The sequence below is a fragment of the Prinia subflava genome, chromosome 19 (assembly GCF_021018805.1).
Source record: "Prinia subflava isolate CZ2003 ecotype Zambia chromosome 19, Cam_Psub_1.2, whole genome shotgun sequence".
Taxonomy (NCBI): Eukaryota; Metazoa; Chordata; class Aves; order Passeriformes; family Cisticolidae; genus Prinia; species Prinia subflava.
In genome coordinates, this window is record NC_086265.1 from 4,562,400 (window position 1) to 4,586,565 (window position 24,166).

A 24,166-nucleotide genomic window follows, 5' to 3' on the forward strand; every position below is an offset into this window, starting at 1 on the left:
CACAAGCGGCCGGAACCCCTGGAGCCAGTATTCCCTGCTCCCTGAATCCTTGTGTTCCTGCATCCCTGGAGCCAGAATCCTGCACATCCCAACTGCTGCATCCCTAATAGCCTGTGTCCCTGGAGCCAGTCCCCATTCCCTTGGGAGCTGTATCCCTGCGTGCTCCCTCCCCTGGGACTAGCATCCCCAGACTGCTGCAGCCCCCAGCGCCTGAATCCTTGGAGCCACTGTCCCTGCGCGTCCCGGTGCCCCCGCGCCGCCGCCACCCAACCCCCGCGTCCCCGGGACCGCGTCCCCGCACCCCGGGGTTGCCCGCCGCGGGGATGGGCTCTCCCTCGGGGATCATCGCCGCCTCCACGCCCGGGACCCCTCCGAGTGCCGCAACCCCGCGGCTCCCCCGCCCCTGCGGGCCCCTCCCGGCAGCGCGGGGCGGGAGCGCGGGGCGGGGGCGGGCGCGGCGCGGGGCGGGCGCGGGGGCGGGCGGGCTGTGCGGGGCCGGGGCCGCAGCTGCCGCCCGGCGCGGTCCCGGCGGGGGCGGCGCGGCCCCTCCTGCCCGGGCTGCTGGGAGTTGTGGTCCTCGGCGGCGGCAGAGCGGCGCGGAGGGAGCGCGGCCCCGCACGGCCCCGCACGGCCCGGCGCGGGCGGCAGGTCGGTACCGCAGCGCTCCGCAGCGCATCGCGGGGGGGTCGCGGGGATGCGGGGCGGCAGCGGGGCCCGCGGCGGGGGCGAAGCCCGAACCCCCCTCTCCCGTCCCCCGGCCGGGGCAGGGGCTCGGCGTCGGGCAGGCGGCACGGCCGCGCCGGGTGACAGCGCGGGCGGCAGGTGCCACCGGCGCGCCGGGTGATGGGACAGCGACACGGCCGAGCCATTGCCGCGCCGGTGATGCGGCCACACCGGTGACACCCGCTGACGCCGCCACGCCGGGTGACACCGTCACACTGGGTGAGAGCAGCGCGCGGGTGGCACTTACTCTGGTGGCACCGGCGGGGTGGCGTGCTCAGGAGAGGGTGAAGGGAGCACCCGCTGCTCCGGTTCCCGAGTGGCAGCCGGCATCCCGCCTCACCCCAAGGCTCCTGCTCCTCGTGCTGCTCCCAAAGGCGACACCAGCCGTGCGGAGCCGAGGACATCCCCGCCACGCATCCCCGGCACTGCAGGCCCACGGCCCGGGGACCCTGGCCGGGCTGAGCGGAACCCGCTGCCTCCAGGAGATGCCGGGGCCACCACAGAGCCACCGAGATGCAACTTTGTGCTGCATCGAAGCCTCTGCCTTCCTTATGTAACACAGCTGCTGCTGGCACGGTGCTCGCCTCCACGTCCTGCACAACTTCGGTGCAACGTGGAATTGATCTGCGCTCCCTGGAATGGCTCTGCCATGATCATTAGCTGAGGAGCCTCATCTGGGGTCTCAGGCCAGGGGTGCTGGATGTGACCTGTCTCGGTGCAGGGCCATGGCTGGGAGGTGGCAGCATCCACTGGGTGCCCTGCACGGCCCCAGCCATGCGTGTGTGTGTCCCATGGGAGCAGTGCTCATGTTTGGGGCGCTGCCCCAGCGCTGGCACAGCCCCTGTGGAGGTGGGTTTGGTCAGCTTTGCAGTGGGGTGTCCGTGCTGGCACAGGAGGCAGCTCCTGGGCTGGTCCCACAGAACTGTGCCCAGAGAACCCCAGGGCTCTGCAGCCCGAGGCTCCCGGGCTCTCTGGGGTCAGGCAGGTGGCGTGTGGGCACAGGGGCTTGGATTTCTTGCTGCTCTGATGGTTTCCCTCTGATCTGAGGTGTTGTCTGCATCCCTGGGGCAGCAGTGGGGCCGTGTTTGTGCTGTGCCACCCTTGCAGGGTGTGACTCTGACCTGGGGACCCCGAGGCTGTCGGACCCCCCAGCTCTGTTCCCTCTGTGCCTGCGCGGTGCCATCGGCTCTGGCTGAGCGTGGCTGCTGTGCCTGAGCAGTTCCCCTTGTAGGGCAGGAGCCACCCTGGGTGAGGAATACACATCACCCAGGGCTCTGCTCCTTCCCTAACATGCTCCAGTCCTGCAGATAGCACAGAGGTTGTGCTGCCTCGGGGGACATCCCTGGGACTGAATCTGTGGTTGCACCCCAGGAACCGAGGCCTGGGCGGGAGAAGTGGGAGTGTCTGGAGGGATGCCAGCCGTGGAGATGGAGGAAAGTTATCTTGAGATTCCCGGGAGGCTCTGACATGCCACGTGGACTGCAGATCCCGGAATGGGGCACGCAGGCAGTGTGCTACAAGGAAGTAGGGTGGAGGGAGGTTGGGTGTGTGGATGTTCCACCCTGGGGTGTAACACTGCCTGGATCCCAGGTCTCCAGCCCTGCGGCACAGGTCAGATCCCATCTGCAGCCCATCTCCATCACCATTGATAAGGAAATGCACGTTGAGAGGCTGCAGGACCTTGGCAGGAAGGGCTGGGGAGGGTTTGGATGGCTTCCCTGGCTCATAAACCCATCCTGCTACTTAGAGTCAGTGCTCTTACCGATGAGCTGGTGAAATCAAACAAAACAACCTGAGCTGTCCCTATTGCCACCACCCTGACCTGCTCCCGTGGCCATGTGCTGGCTGAGCTCTGGGTGCTCCCACGACTCAGTGTCGGGAGGGAGAGCTGTCAGATGGAGAGGATAAGCTGATGTGCTGCCAGATAGGGCAGTGAAGTGTTTACTCTTGGTGTATATTCACTTAGCAGCCAGATTTCAGACATGATAAGGCAGCAATTTAGGAGAGAAACTGGAGGATGAACAGGAGAGGGGATAGGGTCACTGGGGCCGTGGGAGATGGATTCTGGGTCTCTGCGCTGCCTTTTTTTTGGGTATTTGTGGAAGATGCTGTTGAGACCACTGGGGGATTTACTCAGCACAGGCTGAGTTGGGCTCCTTATCCACCATCCCCTCCCTGAGGAGTCAGTGCCCCACACAGTCCCAGCACACAGCTCCGGCTGTGTCCTGTGCCCTGACCCCAGCAGGGCCCCCACGAATCAGCCCTCTCCCTAACACCTCCGGGTTTCTCTCCCCAGAGCCTCCCTCCAGCACAGCCTTTGAGGATGATGAGCCCAGGAGCGCCGGCGGGGACCCTCCGGCCACGTGGCTGCTGACCCAGGGGTGCTGCCGAGCACGGCTGCCGATGCAGAGCTCCCGGGAGCGCAGGGCAGAGCCGCCGCTCCGCTCACCCATGGCAGCCCCTTCCCGCCGCGCCCCGGCCCGGCTGCATGGTGTGGGTGCCCCTGAGCCCCACGAGCAGTGACCGCCGGGCCCCGCTGCGCGCTCCCAGCACCACCACCATGTCTTTGGAGTGGCTGACAGACTGGAGCTGGTCCCTGGACGGACTCCGGGATTTCATCGCCACCGGCATCCAGTCTTTTCGCGACTGTGACGCCACGGCCCTGGTGGCCGTGGCCTGCCTGCTGGTCCTCTTCGTGTGGTACTGCTACCACGTGGGGCGGGAGCAGCCCCGCGCCTACGCCACGGTGAACGCGCTGATGCAGAGCGCCGAGGCCAACGGGGTGCAGAACGGGTTCGTGTACTGCCAGTCGCCCGAGTGCGTGCGCTGCTCGCACCACGACGGCCTCAACCAGAAACTCTACCACAACCTGCAGGAGTACGCCAAGCGCTACTCCTGGTCCGGCATGGGCAGGATCCACAAGGGCATCCGCGAGCAGGGCCGCTACCTCAACAGCCGGCCCTCCATCCAGAAGCCAGAAGTCTTCTTCCTGCCCGACTTGCCCACCACACCCTACTTCTCCCGGGACACTCAAAAGCACGACGTGGAGTTGCTGGAGCGCAACTTCCAGACCATCCTGTGCGAGTTTGAGACCCTGTACAAGGCGTTCTCAAACTGCAGCCTCCCGCAAGGATGGAAAATGAACAGCACGCCCAGCGGGGAGTGGTTCACCTTCTACCTGGTGAACCAGGGCATGTGCGTGCCCAGGAACTGCCGGAGATGCCCACGGACGTACCGCTTGCTCGGGAGCCTCCGTACCTGCATTGGCAACAATGTCTTTGGGAACGCCTGCATCTCTGTGCTGAGCCCGGGCACCGTCATCGCCGAGCACTACGGGCCCACCAACATCCGCATCCGCTGCCACCTCGGTGAGTGTCCGGCTGTGCTTCGTGTGTCGGGAGGGTGCGCGGGGCTGCGGCCGTGCCGGGGTGCAGGAGCCTCAAAAAAGGCTCTGGGCCCTGTGCTCTTGGGGCTCAGACACCTGCTCTGCTTTGGCCTGAGGGAGGTTTTGGGGCTTTGGTGGTGGCTGCCTCCTGAGGAGAGGCCGGTGCTCAGTCCCAGGTTACCTGGCATCCCCAGGGTCTCCAGATCAGCAGCAGGAGGGTTTCACCTCCTCCCCCTGCTGACCCAGGGCCGTGGACTCTTGCTGGTGTGGATACAGGGCTAATTTTATACAGGGGTCTCTGAACATCCCCTTCTCTGCAGGGAGGTCCCTGTCCCATCCCAGGATGTGGGGCAGCCTGGGGCGCTGCTCCAGGACTGTGCTGTGCCACCTCCATCTCCCCTCTCCTGGAATCTCGGGTGCTTTGCATGGGACATGGATGAATGAGAGCAGAGATGCTGCTGCTTTGGGGTTCACAAAGCTGCAAGTGAGGGTGGGCGGGTCCTGGGGCGTGCCCTGCAGTGGGTCAGGCGCTGGGTTGGTGGCACAGTGCTCTCTGCTCGGCGGGCAGGGACGGGGAGAGCCCACGCGGCACAGATGGCCGGGCTGGCACAGCACCGACCGTGCCGGGGGAGGCACCGCACGGGCCCGGCTGGCAAACACCAACCGCGCCTGTTCAGCCAACAGCTCGGGTAAACACACCCAGGCAGTGCTGGCCATTTGTTTGGAAGGGGAATTGTTTCCAGAGCTGATCCCGGGAGCTGCTGGGCAGTTGGACCTGCCCTTGCTGGTGCCAGGAGGGAGCCTGTCACTGACCCCTCTCTCTGGGGCTTTGGGGGATGTGCTCCCCTCGTGAGGGGCTGAGACAGTGATGTCCCAGTGGGCTCAGGTGGGCACAGCTGGAGCACACACCCCTGGGCAGAGGAATGACACGGGACTTGTCCTTCCACTGGGACTCTGCACTGGGCCAGGGGCACATTGCCACCCCCACCTTGGTGCTGGGAATGCAGCTCTTCCTGTGCCCAGGGCATGAACGTGTTTAAGACACAACCTGCCCTTTCAGGCAGCTGGATCTGCAAAGCCAGCACAGCCATCAGTGGGGCGAGTCACTCCTGAGGATTTCCTGCAGGCACAGGCAGCATCCATGGGCCAGGGCAGCATCCCGAGGGTGCAGGTGGGATGGAAGGGCTGCAGGCTGCTCCCTCCCCACACCCCCCAGCAGCTCAGCTTCCCTGTTCCAGCATCTCCAGCTGAGGCTGTTGTGCAGGGAAACGGCTTTGGGTTTTGCAGCTTTTGAAACAGCAGCTTTGTAGTCCCAGCTTTGCCGGGCAGCTGGGAGTCCCTGCTGCACTCGCTGGGTTTGGCATCGCTCTTGGATCCATCCTGCTCGTTTGCTGCATCGTTACCCTTCGGGAGCCACGTGAGCCCTGACCCCTTTCTCCGCCATGGCCGCATCTTCGGGGCAGGATGGCTCTGCAGCAGCTCCAGCGTCCCCAGCACTGCCAGGGGTGACAGTCCTGGTGCAGGAGGTGGTGGGATCAACCCCTGTCAAACTGCCTTGGCTTGTGCTGGTATTTTAAGAAAAGGCCCATTTTATTTCTGTGGTTGTCCTTCATGTGGCCCTCACAGAGCTGTGAGCGTTTTGTGACCTCCCCTGGATTTCTGTCCTTGCAGCCCCATGGGTCACCCTGAGGCAGCACCTTGGGTGGGGACCAAGAGATGAGGCAGGTCCATGGGGAGCTTGTGGCAGAGCCACAGCTGAGCCCATTTTCCAGCCCCAGTACAATTCCTGCTCCCCTAGCCTTGCCTGGGGCAGGGTCATCACTGCAGGGCTGGAGGAAGGAGCAGGCAGGATCTGCCTTTGGTCCTGAAGTTGGAAAATATCCCAGGAGCCTGGATCCCTGTGCACACCTCAGGCCGTGGGCTCTGGGGACCAGGAAGCTGTTCCAGATATGAAAGCAGTGCTTTCATATCAGTTCTGAGCTTGCTGGGGATGGGAGCAGACAGGGAATGGGCAGGGACTGAGCTGCTCCAGGCTGGGGTTCAGGTCACTCCCTTCAGGGGAGCATCCCCTCAGCAGCAGCATGGGGCTCACACAGAGCTCACTGTTTGCTCCCTGCTGCCCCACCACAGGGCACTCCTGACCCTCCCTGTCCTCTCTCTTTGTGCCTGAAGGTCTGAAGACACCCAGCAACTGTGAACTGGTGGTGGGGGGCGAGCCCCAGTGCTGGGCTGAGGGCCGGTGCCTGCTCTTCGACGACTCCTTCCTGCACACGGCGTTCCACGAAGGTGAGTTCGGTGTGTGGGGCCTCGTGGTGACCCCTCTGGTGTCAGGGACTGGGGATGAGTTTTTGGGGCACCCAGTCCCTTCTTCTGCCCCAGCAGAGCTGGAGTCCCTGTGTCCTGTGGGGCTCAGGCCCCTGCTGCCCCAGATGGGAGCAGCCCTTGTCCCTGGCATGGCAGGGCTCCCCGTGACCACGCTCCCTCTGCCTCAGGGTGCTGGGGCATGCTGGCACGCCCCTGGAGCCCCCTCAGCCAGCCCATGGCGTGCTCGTGGTGCTGTCACAGCCCAGCACAGGGCTGCTGACCTCTCCCTGCCGTAGCAGCTCAGCTCCCTTCACCACCGAGCTCTGCAGGGCAGCCCCGGCTGCGGAGCCACGGCCTCGGCCTCCTGTGGCCCTGTTGCAGCTCAGTGCTGACGTGCCAGCGGCGCCTTTGTCTCCCAGGCCCGGGAACAGCCTCACGCCCTCTGGATTGTTCCTCCCTCCACCGCTGCCGGCCTGGCGGAGGCTGTTCCGCTCCAGCTCTCCCGGATTACCCGGCATTAGTCGCCTGCGGCATAAAAGCATCAGGCAGAGCTGTTCTACACAGGGGAGCGTGCGGGGAGAGTGGGAGAACAAAAGCTGTTGCTTCCACATCAAACCCACCGTGAGATTGGGGAAGCACAGCTCGGTGCAGGGCCGGAAAGGCTGGAGCAGCGCGGCAGCCATTCCCTGCACAGATCCAGGACGCGGCTTCGGGAATCCTGCGGCGGCCTGGCAGGGAGGAGCCTGCCCCGTGTCCCCGAGTTCCCAGGACGCAGGGGTTGCGCTGGGGAGGTGCCTCCCCCCCCTCACCCTGCATTTCCATCCCCTGCAGGTGCCCCGGAGGAAGGTCCCCGCGTGGTGTTCATGGTGGACCTGTGGCACCCCAACGTGGCCGCGGCCGAGCGCCAAGCCCTCGACTTCATCTTCGCGCCGGGACGATGACGGCGCTGCCCGGCCTGGTGGGTTCAGGGCGGCTCGGCCGGGGCCTGGCCCGGCACAGGGCCTCGGTGCTCCCTCCCGGGGGTCTTGTAAATGGAAACTGTGACGTGTATCCGTGCCCATCTCCTTCCTCCATCGTTGGCTTCAGGGATTCTTTTCCAAGCGCCGGCGCCCCTCGGCCCCGCTGGGGCTCGCCGCCCCCCCTGCTCCTTCGTGTTCTGTTGCTACTGTGTTCTTGCGGTGTTCAGAAGTAGAGTAACAAACCCAAGGGTGCTCGTTTGAATGTAATGTAAAATTTTTTCTCGTGGTCATCAAAGGAACAACACACACGCACCATAACAGCCAACCAGCCTGCCCTGCCCGGCTGCGGTCCCGGATGGACGGACAGACGGACGCTGGGGGCTGCCATGGGCACTGTGCTCCCCCCAGGCTGCATCTGATGGGGCGGACAAGGCACAGCTCTGCCCACCAAGAGCCCTCCTGGGGCTCCTGCTTCCTCCTCCATGTGCCAGCTGGGGCTCCCCAGCCCTCCTGCCCTCAGAACCCCTTTTTGTCACCCAGGCAGGGAGCAGAGTCCACCGCCAGCCCAGCAAGGCAGGAGCCCCGACCTCCAGCCTGCTGAGGGAGCAGCACACACAGTCGTGCTCTTCAGTCTGACCAAGGGTGTTAGCAATTGCCCAAATCCCTTCCTTGCTCTGTCTGCAACCCTCAGTTTTCCCAGCTCCAGATGGGAGGCCCTGCAGGGGCAGGGATGCTGTTTGGGAACACAGAATGGGGGTTTTGTCTGTCCGTAGGAAGAAAGGAGGTCACCATTCCTTCTGCTGCTCCATCTTCTCCTTTCCTCGAGCCAGGGCAGGCACACACAGCAGCAGCTCCCATGGACCTGACACCACCACAGGAGAAGCTCCCAAGGGGGGTTAATTCTACAGCCTGAGCAACGAGCCCCCACCCTGGGGTCCTGCCCACCCAGGGACCACCACGCTTTTCCTGAAGGCCCCCAGCACCAGGGTCTGTTTGGGGTCTGGGGGCTGATTTACAACACCCCCCTCAAAGCACAGTGTGTGGTGGATGCTCACAGCTCTGCTCTGCCCGAGAGGGACCAGCCCTGTCCCCCAACAACTTCTTTACAGACTTTTCAGTGATTCGATTGCAAGACCAGGCAGAGATTTCAAATACATCTGAGGTATTTTTTACACCCGTCTTGTTACAGACTACCTGAAGTGCATGATTTCTACACGCATTGGCTACCTGGACACAGGCCCTGGGGAAGCAGGCTGGCTCTGTCCGAAGGTTGGTAACATTCATACAGTGGATAAGCAAAGATTATCAATAAACAGTTGTGCTGAAAACAGAACGGGCTTTGCCTGCTGCTCTAATGACTCCAGGGTCATGCAAACACCGAGGGGTTGGGTCCTGCTTATCTGGCTGCTGGTGGGGAGGAGTGGCCTGGAAAGAGCAGGAGCTGCAGGGTGGGAGGGGGCACAGCCCCATTTGCCAGTGATAACAGTGAGTGAGGGCAGTGCTGTAAAATACCCAACCCATGGAAACTCTGTCCTGACCAGTTACAGCCTCCCAGGCCTGGGTTTGGCCAGGTTGGATGGAGCCCTGAGCAGCCTGGTCTAGTGGATGAAACCTTGCCTGTGGCATGGACTTGCAAATGGATATTTGAGGTCCTTTTCAACCCAAGCCATTCTGGGATTCTGTGATGTCAGTGGAGCCCAGGCTGCCAAGGAGCACTGGGAGCATCTGCCCCAGCCTGCTGGTGGGGGACAGCTGTGGGTTCCAGCCCCACTGCCTGGCCCAGGGCAGCAGAGACTGTCCCCAGCCATCCCCAGGAGCAGCTGCAGGCCCAGAGCTCCCCAGGCCCCACAGGAACCATCAGCCTTGGCAGAGCATCCACAAACCATTTCAGGAATTCCTTCCAGCTGCCTGCACTGATGCATCAAAGGCAGCAGCCCCAGGGCAGAGGGTGCTGCTCAAATCCCACCCAACTGCCTGAAAATCAATGCCTCACCCCCTTAAGCACAAAGCCAGCTTGGCAGGGCAGGAATTGCCCCCCACGAGCCCCTCCCAGGCAGCACTCAGACAGGTCCAGCTGCTCCTCATCCCCTGATGCTCAAAATGCCCCATTTTAAAGCATCCTTCCCAGCACAGCCATCGCCCCACGGGCCAGGAGCCCTCTGTGTGCTGTTCCCTCCTGCCCAGCACAGGGCAGGGGTGGGCTGGGTGGCCAGGCATGGGCTGGGTGGGCAGATACAGCCTGAGCAGCTGAAGGAGCAGAGCCAGCCCAGCTGTTCCTGGCGGGCAGACGGCTCAGCAGATTGCAGCAGATCCTTGATGGCAGCAGGCAGGAGCATCCATCCAGTTTGTGCTTTGCTGCTGTGCCAAATCTCCCTCCTGTCCCTCGCAGGCTTTTCCTTCCACTTCTCTGTTTCCTGCTAGAGCACACAACCGCTTCCCAAGCGCCCAGGCAGCATCCAGGCGGATCTCCCCGGGGAGCTGAGCAGGCTGGAGCTGCTCCTGGTGCTCCAAGGCTTCCTCTCCTGGGAATTGCAGAGGGAACCCAGATCTGCTGAGGGCACAGAAGGGACAGGCTGAGCAGCATCTCTCAGAGGGGTTCCTTGGCTCAGCTGAGCAGGGATCCCAGAGCACACAACCCTCATCCCTCCTGCCTTCTCACAGCCCGTGAAGGCTCCCTGATGTTCTCCCTTACTATGTTCCCTGTGCTTCCTCCACAACCAGAGCAGTTTGTCCATCACCCAGTGGAAGTGTGCAGAGAAGTCACCAGGGAAGCAGCACCTTACCTTGTGCCATCTTTCACAAGGACGTCATTGAAGCGGGAGGTCACCAGGCTGGCTCCAGCTCAGGCTTCCTATGGAGTTTTCACTCCTACACTGCCAACAGGCTCCTGATAGTCCTCCCATGCCCAGGGTGGGAGCAGTGCCACACGACTCTGCTCCTGCTGGAACACCTTCTCAGCTGCCAGGCTGGCAGACGGGTGGCATTTGTGCCCAGCCACCCCTGAGCAAGCAGCTGGCTCGTCCTCTGGAGTCCTCTGAAATTCCCAGCAGTGTCTGTGGAGCAGCCCTGGGATGGCAGAGAGACCTTGGGAACTGTCTGTGCTGGGGTGGGACCAGAAGCTGTGGCAGTGGTGACCTTCCCGTGCCCAGCCCTGCTCAGCACCTCCCCACATTCACGTCTCTGCTCACCATCTCTTGTGACACCAGTCACACATCTACCCGTCAGGAAGCTTCCAAAAAGCTGCTCTGCAGGAATGATTGAACCAACAGGCTCTGCCTGTTCAACCCCAACACTACAGGAACCACCCTTGGCACGGAGCTGAACAGGGAACAGCTCCCACAGCCCAGCCCATCACACCAGGAACCACAAACATGACAACAACACAACAACGTGACTCTGCCTGCTGACACACAGTGCTGGAGTGAGCCTTGGAGACTCCTTTATTTCCACAGTCACACTGAGGGGTGTGTCTGCACCAGCAGCAGCTTCCAAGCCCAGCCAAACACAGATATCCATCCCTCAGTCTAAGCAGCCACCACCCTGGCCACCCTGGCCACCACGAACTGGGGACACTGTCAGAGCAGAAAGAGAACAGCTGCTGAGGGGATGCAAAACCTCTTTGGTCCCTAAAAAACCAGCACAAAGAGGCAACCTTGGGGTCTGCAGAGTGTGGGCAAACACAGCAGTAAGAGCAGTGAAGTGAGGTCGGCAGGAGGGAGGGAGCACAAGGCTGAGGGACACTCACACCACCAGCACCAGCACCCAGCCCCGTGAGGATGCACGGCGAGGTGGGCACGAGGAGGGCAGGGCTGGGCTGGACAATCACTGACCAGGGAGGTGTGGAGGGACAGGGACATCCCTGCAGAGTCAGCTGTGGTGTAAAAACCTCCTGGGAGCACCCAAAGGGGGATTATGAGCTCTGCAGCTCTTGTTCTGCTCCCGTGTGAGAACAGGCAGGCACTGCTAACCAAGGTAAGGCACTAAGTCATGGCAGGGTCATTGCCATGGATTAAGGGATATAAATAAAGCCAAAATCTGACCAGGGCAAGTGCAGGCACAGACAGTGGCTGACTGACACCTCTGAAAGCCAGCACTGCCCAGGGGCTGTGTAACTCAGAGCAAGGTGAGGCTTTACCTCCGATCAAGGCACGTGGGGAGTCTGCAGAGCACCAAGAGGGTCCCTGTAAAGCCCATGTAAACCTAGTGCCCCCAGACGCTGTTCTGCCCTGAGTCTTTGGTAAATGCTGTCAGTAACACCTGCACTGGCCCAAAACGTGCTGCAGGACAGGGCAAGGAGTGTCTATTCCTCAGGGCCAGGCAGGCTGGAGACCCCACAGAGGCAGGGCAGGGCCTCCTGCCTCTGTCAGCACAAACAGCTGAGATTTTCCTTACTGGAGATGAACATCCCACAGGGCTGAGCTGTTCTGAGTGCACAGGAGCTCACAGCAGGTTCACCCCGTGCTTCAGCAGCTTCTGCTTGGCCTTGCTGGGCAGGCTGAAGGCGCTGTCGTGCGGGTTGGGCACGCCTGAGTTGCGGAGCGGCGCTCCCAGCTGCTGGAAGTAAGTCTCCTGGACAGGATTCCGGCAGGCATACACAGCTGTGGAGGCGTTCCTGGAGGGGCAGGGAAGGGCAGGGGTCAGACTGACAGCTCTGGGCAGGACTCACAGCTGGGAACCGGGCTCCAAAGTTCTGACAGGGACTTTCAGGTGTCTCAGCATGGAGCTGAACAGGCACCAAACCCCTGAAGAGGGAACCAGACTCTCTTTCTACAGGGTGCTGGCATCCTTAAAAGGGAAAGTGGGATATCACAAAATCATTTAGTTTGGGAAAGACCTCCAAGACCATCGAGTCCAACCTGTGACCGACTCCAACACAGTGCTCTGGACTGGGTGACAAGGTGGGGACTGGTCACAGGTTGGACACGATGGTCTGGGAGTGCTTTTCCAAACTTCATGATTCTGGGATTCCAGGTCCAAAGATTCCCCTTGCTGCCAGCCCAGCCCAGGACACAAGCCTGTAACACTCCTTGTGCCTGACGTTCCTCCTCCCCACTGCTGCTGGCCACAACCAAACCCCAGCACAGCCCCTCGCAGCAGGAACCACGCGTTCAGTCACAGGTGTGATGAAGCTCAGACAAGAGTCAGATTCAGTCACCACCAAAGCTGTGATTAAAAACATTAATTAAGGCTAAGAATCCCCCCTCCCCGAGTATTCCCTGCAGGAGGGCTGGCAGGGAGCAAAGCCAAGGACCCTGGATTCCTCCTCAAAGAAGGGAAGCAGCAACTGCTATGTTTGCTGACACCCTTCTGTGACAACTCTCCATAAAAGAAAGCAGTTTTAGTCATCTTGTTACTCAGGCTGATTCACACATGGAGTTGCTTTTTTCGGGGTAACAGGGAACATGCCAGCTTAGCCAGTCAGTTTAGGATTGGATTTAAGGAGCCAGCGAAGCTCATGCTAAACAAGGAGTTCTCCAGCACTGAAATGTATGATTCACATTCCCTTGGCAAGCGGTGCCAGAGCAGTGAAACTGTGTAATCCCCAGAAGTGTCTTTATCTCATCATGTTTTGGACAAACAAGCAGGACCAGGTGGATGGAATCTGTGCACTCCCAGCTCAGCTGGGGAAAGGGGTGTCCACTCCAGCCGTGGCCTGGGGAAGGGCTCTGGATGTCAGGAAAAGCTCTGGATTTTGGGAAGGGCTCTGGTTGTGATAAAACCATCCCCCTTGGCGCATCACAATTGGGTTTGCCACGCACATCTCAGTGTTTCCAGCCCAACAGGCCGTGCAAGAAAACAATATCTAGGTTGCCAATTCTGGGCGCTTTTGGCTCCCTGCCGAGACACAAATTTATTAGGAGCAGCTAAATTTAAAACTGCTTCTTAGAACCTTATGGTGCCAGTTTGTGTGAGTGTTGCATCTTAATCCAAGCCATGGCACGCCCTCAGTCCACCCTCCTGGTGCCACTGCAGCCTCTCAACGTCCAGGCAGAGCACGGAGAAACCCACAAGGCAAAGCAAACATGACTGGTCCTGGGGTGTGGTCACTACCTTGTCAAAACCCAGCCAGGAAAGGGGTTCTGCCCCTCTGTGACCACCCCTGTGCCTGGGACAGGAGGGTTGTGAGCACCTCTCACCTGATGATCACTTCTGAGGCCGTGGGGAGCTGGCTGAAGTCGGAGTGGATGAGTGTGGCCGCCCTCAGGAAGTGCCGCTCCAGGGGCCCGAGGCTGTGGGGCAAGTTGGCTGCACGAGAGGAAAAAGGGGGTGTTAAAACCCACTCTGCAGTGTGACCCTGCTCAGTGAGCAGGAAAAGGTTCTGGAGCTTGCCACAGACCCTGGACAGCTGCAGAGCAGCCTGGGGACACCCTCAATCCCAACAGACAAAGCTCCCCCAACACGGCCTTTGATCTGGGCTCTGTGGTGGGAGTTCTGCAGAGAAATGCTCCTGAGAAGGTGTCTGAGGTGTGAGAAAAGGTTCCCATCAACCCCATTCTCCTCATTATTCCCTCCTGCAGTCCCTGAAGATGAAGGCTCACCCGTGAGGACGTTCTGGACACAGTCATAGTGTGTGAAGCTGTAGTTTGTCCTGCCTGAGGCTGAGGAGTCCTTGGGCAGAGTCTCCCTCAGGTGAACCTCGAGGCCGTTTAGGGAGGCCAGGCTGCTGTGGTACTGCAGGCAGAGGGAAAGGAAAAGCTCAGAGCCTCACCTGTGCCCCACCTGGGCTTCAAGGAGGTTCTGGAGAGAGTTTAGGTGACAGAAGGACATGACCCTTCTGCTGCCCAGGCTCCCCCCTAGAATGGGTAGGAAATTTGGGCACAGAGAGAAGCAGACAAGTGACAGAGCTCCCAAGGCTCTGAGCAACCTGGTCCAGTGGGAGCTGTCCCTGCCCATGGCAGGGGTTGGAATGGGATGGGCTTTAAGGTCCCTCCCAACCTAAACCAGTCTGGGGTTCTACGACTCAGAAAAAGGCCCTTCAACTTGAAAATCTGCCATGAAGCCACCTGATGCTACTAATTACAGGAAAATGCAAGGCCCCATTAATTTACCATCAACCATTACTCTCCAGGGCGCATTTCACATGATTTGCAGCCCCAGCAAGGGACATTCCTTTGCTTACACTGGGCAGTACAAACACACACTACAAAGCACTGAATGAATGCCAAGCTGCTGTTCTGGATGGATTTTCAGTAGCCCAGAAGCCCTGATCATGCTGAGGCTCCCTGGGCACAGCCAGGGCACAGGCAGGGGTCCTCCACCACTCCTGGGAAGATTAACTCCATAATCCTCATCCTGCCAATGCGCTTTCCCCTACTGGGGAGAGGATCAAGCCTCTGTTCAGCAGGACTGCAGTGTCTGACCTGCCCTTGACCCCTGTCACAACACAGATTTTCCCTTCTGTGCAGTGAAATGGAGGGGTAAGACCTAAAGAGCAGCAGGAGGTGAGGCCAAGAGCCTCCCACTCCACAGAGAAGGTCTGGGATGGAACCCGCCCTCCCAGAGGTTTGCAGCTGCACAAGTAGCATATTTTACCCTTCTTTGGTGTCTGTTGGGGGCCTCAGAGCATTCAAAAAAACATTAATTATAACTCAGTTTTGCCATCCCTGAGAGCTGAGGGTCATTTTTAACCTACAGATAAACAAAGGGACAGACAAGCTGAGGCTGTGCCTCAAATCCAGCAGCAGCAGAGCCCAGCTGCACCTCCTGGGACCCTGCTCTTCCTCCTGGGACTACAGGACATGCAGGGCACCTCTCCTGAGGGATAACACAGCTGCACCCACGGGAGGGTGCAGCAGAAGAGCCCAGTCACAGCCCAAATCCAAGCTGTGTGACAATGCAGTTTTGCTGAGATCCAAAACAAGGGTATGTGAGGTGGAAGCAGGATGTTTGGGAAAGGAGGAACCTGAATGGAAGGAGAGCTTGTCAGCCCCAGGGCAAGACATGAAGGAAAATGGACTGTGCCATCCCTGAGCAATAGGGATTCCGCTCCCCAGCGTGACAATTCCCTGTGTCCCCTGTGACACCTGCCTGTGTCCCCCCTGCTGCTCCAGAGGAGCAGAAAGGGGACAAAGTGCCATGTCTGGTGCAAAGGGCCCCGGCTGCACCTCCAGGCTCAGCTGATTTGGCAGCAATCCCAGGCCAGGCACATCAGCCCTGCTGTGCAGAGCAGACATTCCCCAGCTCCCGGGGCCCCAGGTGTCCCACAGCTCCGAGGGGAAGGAGCAACCTTGAGGCTCTGCATTAGTCTGAGCTCCCCTCCACCTTCCAGTCTGGCTGGGTAAGGAAATTAGGTTGTTCCTATGGCAACTGGCATATCAAACAGGGCTCTGCAGCTTTGACTCAGCTCCTGGTGGGGAGGCAGAGGCCATGCAGCAGCTCTGCAGCTGATGCTTCCCAGGAAAGACACATCCTGCCCCTGCAGCCCCATTAGCCCTGCTCACAGGGGAGCCTGGGCACCCAAACCCCACCACAGGGAGATTTGGGGTTGCTCTGGTGTTACCCTGGTGCAGTGTCCTCTCCCCATCCCAGGGAGCAGCCGAGGGAACCTCTGCGGGTCCTGCCCAGCCACGCTCCCCGAGGGAGAGGCGGTGCCGCGCAGGGCGGGGGTTCAGCAGAACCGACCTCGCTTCCCAAAAAGCGCCGAACTGCCGGGGGATCCCCAGCGAATCCCAGCTCCAGCGCAGGCCCCGGCAGCCCGCGGCTGTCTGTCACACCCACACGCTCTGCTCCGGTGCCGGCACCGCCAGACAACAGCAGCACCGGGAGCCGCCTGTGAGACGCGCCTGTCCCCGCTCCGACAGCTCCCACGCAGCCGCGGCTGCCGAGCCCGGAGCCTGGCACAGCTCGGAGCAGGTGATGGAGGCACGGGGAGCACCATTCACCGCTCCCTCCTCAGCCAGTGCCGCTGCAGTGGGGCAGAGCTTTCCCACTCACCACGTCCTCCACGGCGCCGCGGTCCCGGCGCAGCTGCTCCTCAGCCAGCAGCGACAGCACCAGCCCCTGGATGCAGTGAACGTAGAGGCTCAGCTGGGCTGGCTCGTCCTCTCTGCCAGCCAGCCTGTCCCAGCTGCTCTTCCTGCTGCTGGGACATGGCCTGTCCCCTGCAGGGTCACTGGGCAGAGCCTCATGAGCCCCTGGGGTCAGCAGCTGCCTCCTGCTCCGGAGCTGTGCGTGTCCAGCAGGGCCTGGACAATCCAAGCCCCACACGTGGTCACCAGCTGTGCTGTCACTTCCTCCAGACACACGGTCCTGGCTCACAGTCCCTGGCTTGTTCTGCTCACTGGCTTTTCTCCTGCTCAGCTCCCGGGCAGGAGAGGGAACAGCTGGGCTGTGGCTGACTGAAAGGGAATTTGGGGGAGCACAGCGACCAACATCAGAATCCGCAGTGGATTGCCCCTTGTCCTGGCTCTCCTGCTCCCAGGAGTAAGGGTTGGGAAAGGAAAAGCCTTCCAGGTATGGACCTGTAGTCCAAGTACATTCAGTCTGGAGTGAGGAAGGGCTTGGGAGCTGTTCTGTGTCACTCTCTGAGGGGAAGGATGTTTTCCTGCTGAGCTCTGAGCTCCCACTGCCTGCTCCACTCAGGTTTGCAGCTGGAGAATTCCTTGTGCCAGCTCCCATTGCAGAGAAGTCCATCAGAGGACTCACAGTGCTGCCCAACTGCACAGCATCTCCCAGGGCAGGTGTGCCTGAAGCATCCTTGTGGGATTCCTGCACAGAGATTCCATCCAGGGCTTGGTTTTCACGAGCTGCTGTTGATTCTGGAACTGCCTGGGAGCACAGAGCACTGTCCTCTCCTCTGGGGCCTGCTGGGACCATGGGTGACCTAGTGGGAGATGACAAGTGGATTAAACACTGAGCAGGATCTGTGTGGAGTTGTCCCATAGCTGAAAACCCCACTGGCTCCTGGCACTGATCAACAGCTGATCCATCCCCTGCTACAAAGAGACCTGGGAAAAGTCTAACACAGTCTAACACAGGAGAAAAGCCTGGGAATCTCACACTGAAGGCTCCTGGGAATGTCCCTCCCTTGTCCACAAAGCAGTGCTGAGAGCTGAGGGATGACAGATCACGGCTGGTCTGGGGAAGCAGCTCTGCTCCAGGCTGCTCACAGCAGGGATATGGACATGGGAATTCTGCTGCAAATCTAGCCTCTGGGTCAGGCTGCTTTCCTACCTGGCCATCCACTCCACTGGGAATTCCCGGAGCACAGAGACCTCCTCTCCTGTGAGGAACACCGGGAGGATTCGGACGCCCGGCGGCAGCAGAGACTCTGCAAGAACAGGGCAGGGGTGAGGATTCAGATATCCCAACTTAAAAACAGCAACCAAACCTCATCAGCTCAAAGGCTTCTGCAGGAGCTGCAGGCCTGCCATGATCCTGCATCCCAACTGAGCTGGGCAGCCTTTTCCCACCCTCCCAGCATTTTCCCATCCTGCTCATACACAGTTAAATTTCCCCTCAGTGTTTCCATTCCAAATCATCTCCACACTGATGCTGAGAGGGGATGGCTGGAGGTTTGGACTGCAGGCACCAACCATCTGTTGTCAGGGCCTGGCAGTGGCCAAGTGGCCACATGGGGAACTGGAATTAAGGCAGGCACGGCTGGGAATCTGCAGAACTGGAATAAAACCCAAAAGAGCAAACCCAGCAGAAGGAGCTGGTTCTGATCACACAGCACAGGCTGCCTGGTGGCAGTAACACCCTCTGGGATATTCTGGAGATTCTCCAGCACCCAGCACAGCTTGGATGTGAATCCCAGAGAACCAGCTCGTGCTCCCAGGCAGGGAAGGCAGCCCATAGGATGCAGCTGGATGCTCACCATGCTCCTGCAGCTCCTCAGCTCCGGGCTTGCTCTGCAACAAAAGCCAAGAATCAGCTCTGTGGATGGATCAGGGACACCAGGACACCGCTGTCACCCTCCCAGACCCCACATCAACCCCCAGCAAACGCTGAGACTCTTTGGTGCTGGGAAGGGTTTGGGTCCTTAGCAAGCTCTCAAAGCTGAGGAGACCTTCCCAAGAACCAAAATACAGCTAAAAGTCAGGACAGAGGCCAGATTTATCATCACCACCTGCTCAGGGCACAGAAACTCCCTTCATTCAAGCAGAAGAACAGCAAAGGCTGCCTTCATATCTGCACACTGATGGCTTTTTTACAGAAGATCTTGATCACATAAACAATAATTTTTGACAAGTTTTAAAGCAAATGAAAACTGCTGTTTGTCTTTTTCAGACAGCTCCTTTGGTGGACTTCCCAGTAAATACCAAAACTTGTGTAAAAAGCCAGTCAAAGCATCACATAAATAAGAAATCACAAATTCAGTAAGTTAAAGACTTAAAAAAAAAGCTAATTCCTATTGCAGAAATACTGGAGTCTTTTCCAATCATAACTAATAAAAGCTTTAAGCATCAGCACCAATATTTGTCCTTCCCTGTGGTGACACATGCCAGATCTGTGTGACAAAAGCTCCCACACCACATCCTTACAGGAATCTGCTTGCAGGGAATGTGTTCAGGACCATACCTGGCCTGGGGACTCACTGCCCTGCAGGAGGACCTTGGCAGTGAGTGGAGGTGGCAGCTGGGTGCTCACAATCCTGAAAGGACAAAGCCAGAGAAGCACAGAATGGTTTGGCTTGAGAGAGAACGTACAGATCATCAGTTCAGAGAGCTCTAAAAACATTTGGTGGCAAAATATCTCTACCAGACAGACCAGAGACACAAGGTGACCCACCCTGGTGCAGGACAAGGCTCCCAAATCCCTCCTCAAATCAAATGTCCAGGTCCTTGCACTCTCAGGTGCTGCAGTGACTCACTCCAGTGTCCTGCCTGCAGCTATGAGGTCACTCCCTGGCAGATGCTCTCCCTGTGGCACATTTCCAGTGCTCGTAAAAGGTATCACTGGAACAGTTCATGCCAAAGAAAAATGGCACTTGAGTGCTGCTGCCAAGGAATTCTCGGAATTCCCCACCTCCTGTCTTTCAAGGCCACCTTGGAGGCTTTCCTTGAAGTCATTCAGTCATGTTTGATTGAAAGAAGCTGGAATTTCTCATGGGGAATGCTGGCTCATCCCCCTGTGCAGTTCCTGACAGTACAGACAGTGGTCCTGGCCAGCAGGTCAGACAAACCCAGGGACACACGGACACACCTGAAGTGCACATCTGCAGAGGGAACACTGCTGGGAAAGCACAACGTCCACTCATCTCCCTTGTCCTTGGTGAATTCCCCTAAGAAAGCCTCAGAAATTCAATCCTCACATCCTGCTGAGTATCAAAACCAGCAGATTTCTACTAAAACCCAGGTCTTGAACTCCTTCATAGTGATGAGCACAGATAACCTTGGGGAGACTGTTCACAAGGGCCTGGAGTGACAGGACAGAGAGGCAATGGATTCAAACTGCCAGAGGACAGGGCTAGATGGGATATTAGGAGGAATCCTTCCCTGTGAGGGTGGTGATGCCCTGGCACAGGGTGCCCAGAGAAGCTGTGGCTGCCCCTGGATTCCTGGAAGTGTCCAAGGCCAGGCTGGATGAGGTTTGGAGCAACCTGGGCTAGTGGAAGGTGTCTCTGCCCATGGCTGGGGGTGGAACAGGATGGGATTTAAGATCCCTTCCAACCCAAGCCATTCCATGAACCCACGATTCCACAAACCCCTCAGCCTCAGTGCCACACAGACAGACAGGGACTGCCTGGCCTGAAGCTCTGATGTCCCTGCCAATAACCAAGAGCAGCCCTCGAGCCCTCGCTTTGCTCCCTGGATGCACTCCAGGATCCAAGTCCTGGAAAGGGGTGGATTTAACCCTCCAGGGAACACCTGGTTACTTACAAGCCTTTGTAAAGGATGCAGCCTGCCAGGACATGGGGAGAGCGCTGGCATGTCTGCAGGATGAGAGCTGCCTTCAGCAAAAGCAGGGGATCCACCTGGACAGGGAGAAGCAGGGCAGTGAGGACACAGAATCCTGGCAAACCTCGAAGCAGCAAATAAACACAGTGGCACTGGGGCAGCTCTAGAGCCAGGCACTGCAGAGGACAGGATCTTACCTTGGTTTTGTCCAAATGCCAGAGAGAATTGAAAATCCTGTGGAGGTCATTGGTGTTTTTTTGGATGTGTTCAATGTACCTGTCCCACTCCCTGCTCAACTCCTCCTGGGAAAACGTCTGTGGGTGACAAAAACCCCCCACACTGTCACTGCAAAGTGCCCCTGCACTTGGGACGGGAGATGCAATCCATGTGGGACAGGGCCTGCCAGGAAAAGGTCAGGAAAAGGTGGGAGAAAATCCCGTGGGGAAACTGTTTAAGGTGAACATCTGGGAAAGGTTCAGCAGAGCCCCACAGGACCTCGGAGCAATGGGGGGGATTGACCTGCTCACCTCCCCAGGTGCCACTTCTTGGATGTGTGACCCTTGGCAGGAGGAAGGCAACACAAGGGGACACTGCAGAGCTGGGACACCATGGGAAGTGTTTAAACCTCCCCAAAAGTCGCTGTGTCCCCAGTCCCTCATTACCAGCTCCCCATGTCTCCAGTCCCTCATTAACATGTCCCAGTCTCTTGTTATTGTGTCCCCATGCCCCCAGTTGCTCATTACCATGTCCCAGTCTCTTGTTATTGTGTCCCCATGTCCCCAGTCCCTTGTTACCATGTCCCAGTCCCCTGTTACCATGTCCCAGCTCCTTGTTACCGTGTCCCAGTCCCTTGTTACCATGTCCCAGTCCCTTGTTATTGTGTCCCAGTCCCTTGTTATTGTGTCCCAGTCCCTTGTTATTGTGTCCCCATGTCCCCAGTCGCTCATTACCATGTCCCAGCCCCTCGTTACCATGTCCCAGCCCCTCTCACCGTGTATGCACCACGCACAGGGCCCTGGTAGAAGGTGAAGAGGCCGATGAGCTGCTCCAGGAGCCGCCGGCAGCTCACATCAGGCAGCTCCACAGCACAGCCCAGAACCTGCAGCAGGCACAGCGAGGGATGGAGAACGTTTCCTGGCAGAACTTGGGCATGACAAAGTGAGAACAACTCTCATCACTGTCACTCAAGGACAGGCAACTCTGTGCAGGCAAACACCCCTCGGGATCACACTCACAGGAAAAGGAAATGCAAACATACCCACACAAAAGCCCTGGCACTGACGGGATAAATAAATATCAGAAATGCAGCGCTTCAGACACACTCACTTCCCACGTTAGATGACCTAACTTGATGCTTCAATAGCTAAGAATATTTTCCTGAAATGAAGTACTTCAAAATATTTGAATTAACTCATTATTTATATTATGATGATGCTCCATTTAGTTTTTGAGTTGCTGAAACAGAAGCAGCAGTGCCAATTAAATGGGGCTAACTGGCCTCAGCCAGTTCCCAGGGGATGGTTTGGGGCACTTTTGTCACAAGTGCCACACGCTGCTCTTTATATACTAAATGTCTGTGGACACTGACAAAGCTCTGGGGATGCTGAGGGCTAGAAGGAAAGAACAATCAGACAATCAAACACTGTGTCTTCACAAACTACAGCACATGGAATCCTGTTATGCCCCTGGATCCCTGGAAGTGCCCAAGGCCAGGTTGGACAGGGCTTGGAGCAGCCTGGGATAGTGGAAGGTGTCCCTGCACATGGCAGGGGGTGGAAATGGATGAGCTTTAAGGTCCCTCCAACCCAAACCAGTCTGGGATTTCGGGATTCTGTTTCCAGCCAGGAGCATCTTAAGAAATCCCTTTGGGTGTGGGCACAGAAATGAGGTACTTAAATTTTTTCTACAGGAAGCTGAAGCGCCTGCCAGCCCACAGAAAACAGAATTTTGGTTACCTTGCAATGAAATTTGTGCATTGCAAGGACTCTCCCCAGCCCTCCCTGGCTGCAGCCCACACCCTGAAAAGTGAACCCTCTTTGTCTGATCCAGTCCTTCAGCCCCTGGCTGTTCTCACTCTGTGACTGCTCCCGAGCTCCTGAACTCACCCACAGGAAGTCTCCATCCACCACCACGGCGAACTTGAGCTTCCTGAGGCGCACGAGGCTGGGAGGGGCCCCGGAGATCTCGGTGAGGCAGCGAACAACCCCGGCCATCTGCCCACACAGCAGCTCCTGCTGCTCTGGGATGGTCTGCCAGGGAGCAAAGGCTTTAACTTCCCAATAAAAGAACTCAGAAAAAAAAAATCACTGCTGTTTTCAGGTATAAATAAAAAATAATTATCATTTCAACTCAATTTACAGAAAGAGTTATCAGGCATAGGATTGGCATAGGCATATCCTATTGGTATAGGATGCCCAGGCCAGTGGTGGAGTCACCATCCCTGGAAACGTTCAGAAAATGTGTGAGTGTGGCACTTGGGGACGTGGTTCAGTGGTGAAGAGGGTGCTGAGTTCATGGCTGGACTTGATTTTAGAGGTCTATTCCAACCTTAACACCTCTGTGATTCTATAAGTCAAATGCAGTCAAACAGGCAAAACTCTAGGAGAAAAATACTTGGTTTGCTTTTTCCAGGCAGTACAAAGGCCTGGGGCTTATGGAGAAGAACTTTCATCCCTCATGTGTGTTTATTCACATCCCCAGGACAGACCTGGGCTGTGCTGGCCCATTCCTCAGGGAGGGAGCACAGTGTAACCCCACTGCTGTGCCCTGAGCCTGGTGGAGCCCAGCCCTGCTCCACCTGGACCTAACTGATAACTGGGATTTCTTAAAAAAAATCTTAAAATTTTTGTGGCTACTAAGTAAGGATCAATGCGAATCACCTGGAAGCCCGACCCCTCCCGATCCAGAACCACCAGCACACCTTTACAGGTACTGAAATAAAGCAGACATTACCTGGGGAGGGTAAAAATAACAGATCCCGGCACTCGTAGGATCCCCTTCCTCCTTCACTTTTGAGCCATCATAAAGGAAAAAGTAATTCCACCTAAAAAATATTGGCAGAAATGATTGTGTATTTGAAAACTGTTATCCCTCTCCTTTCAATTTCTTCGGAAGGGCAATAAAAGGTTATTGCAAACGGAGAGAACTGATTCTTTGTAGTCACACTGAGTTTGTACCCAAAAGCAGCACCAAAAAGGTCCCTCACGACTAAATTTGACCACTTTTGTGAGTTTAAAATAGGTTCTATATCTCCACCTCTCAGACACGCAGAAGGAGAAGTGGATTTGTGAGATATCGTACCCTCAGCACACGGGGTAATTATCGACAGCATTATCCATGTGCATCCCAAAGAGCTCGCAGATGCTGCCTGCACCCCAGAGCTCCCGCGGAGCGGGAGACAGCGGGGTCCCTCTGAAGATGTGATGCCGTTCTGCTCACAATTTCGAATGCACGTACTCAGGAACACTTTCCATCCTGTGCTGTCAGTCAGCACTCGTCACACGCTCCGCACGAGCTTCGTGCGGGAGTTTTCCCGTGGGAACAGCCCAGGTCCGGAGCTAAGGCTGGCACCGAGGAACCCGCGCTGCTGCCGGGCCAGGAGCAGGAGGCTGTGTCCGCTCCCGGACCGCCCCTCCACGGCCCTGCAGCGACCCACGGACAGGCACCGAGCTGCGGAGCCCCGGGGGCTGCCAGACCTCACCCCCGACCGGGGACAGCAAAGGGCCGAAGGTGCTTCCCGGGGCTCGGGCACGCGTGGGCGGGAGGCGGCGAGCGGGGGCCGGGGAAGGGGCTCACCAAGGCGCGGGGCCGGGCGCGGCGGGGCGGGCCATGGCTGCGTGAGGCTCCGGCCGGCTCGGGGATGCTGCGGGCGGTTCCGGGATGCTCCGGGATCGCCCCGCTCGCTCCCGCCGCCGGTTCCGGGCGCGCCCCCGGTCCCGTGACCGCGCACGTGA

General features: G+C 58.4%; 2 protein-coding genes across 2 annotated transcripts; one reads left to right on the forward strand and one right to left on the reverse strand.

The window, feature by feature from the left end:
• Positions 1–469: 469 nt before the first annotated feature.
• ASPHD2 (aspartate beta-hydroxylase domain containing 2) lies at positions 470–7,629 on the forward strand. Its single transcript, XM_063416277.1, has 4 exons — positions 470–648; positions 3,020–4,091; positions 6,281–6,394; positions 7,244–7,629. Exons 2-4 carry the CDS (start codon positions 3,212–3,214, stop codon positions 7,351–7,353), a joined length of 1,104 nt encoding a protein of 367 aa, XP_063272347.1. The 5' UTR covers positions 470–648; positions 3,020–3,211; the 3' UTR covers positions 7,354–7,629.
• Positions 7,630–7,766: 137 nt separating this feature from the next.
• On the reverse strand, positions 7,767–24,139 carry HPS4 (HPS4 biogenesis of lysosomal organelles complex 3 subunit 2). The gene is made up of 13 exons (XM_063416269.1): positions 24,009–24,139; positions 23,166–23,256; positions 22,319–22,462; positions 21,205–21,312; positions 20,411–20,527; positions 20,196–20,290; positions 18,895–18,967; positions 18,191–18,224; positions 17,545–17,641; positions 16,306–17,194; positions 13,911–14,043; positions 13,509–13,617; positions 7,767–11,983 (listed from the first exon to the last, which is right to left on the reverse strand). Exons 1-13 carry the CDS (start codon positions 24,041–24,043, stop codon positions 11,812–11,814), a joined length of 2,097 nt encoding a protein of 698 aa, XP_063272339.1. The 5' UTR covers positions 24,044–24,139; the 3' UTR covers positions 7,767–11,811.
• Between the last annotated feature and the right edge of the window lie 27 nt (positions 24,140–24,166).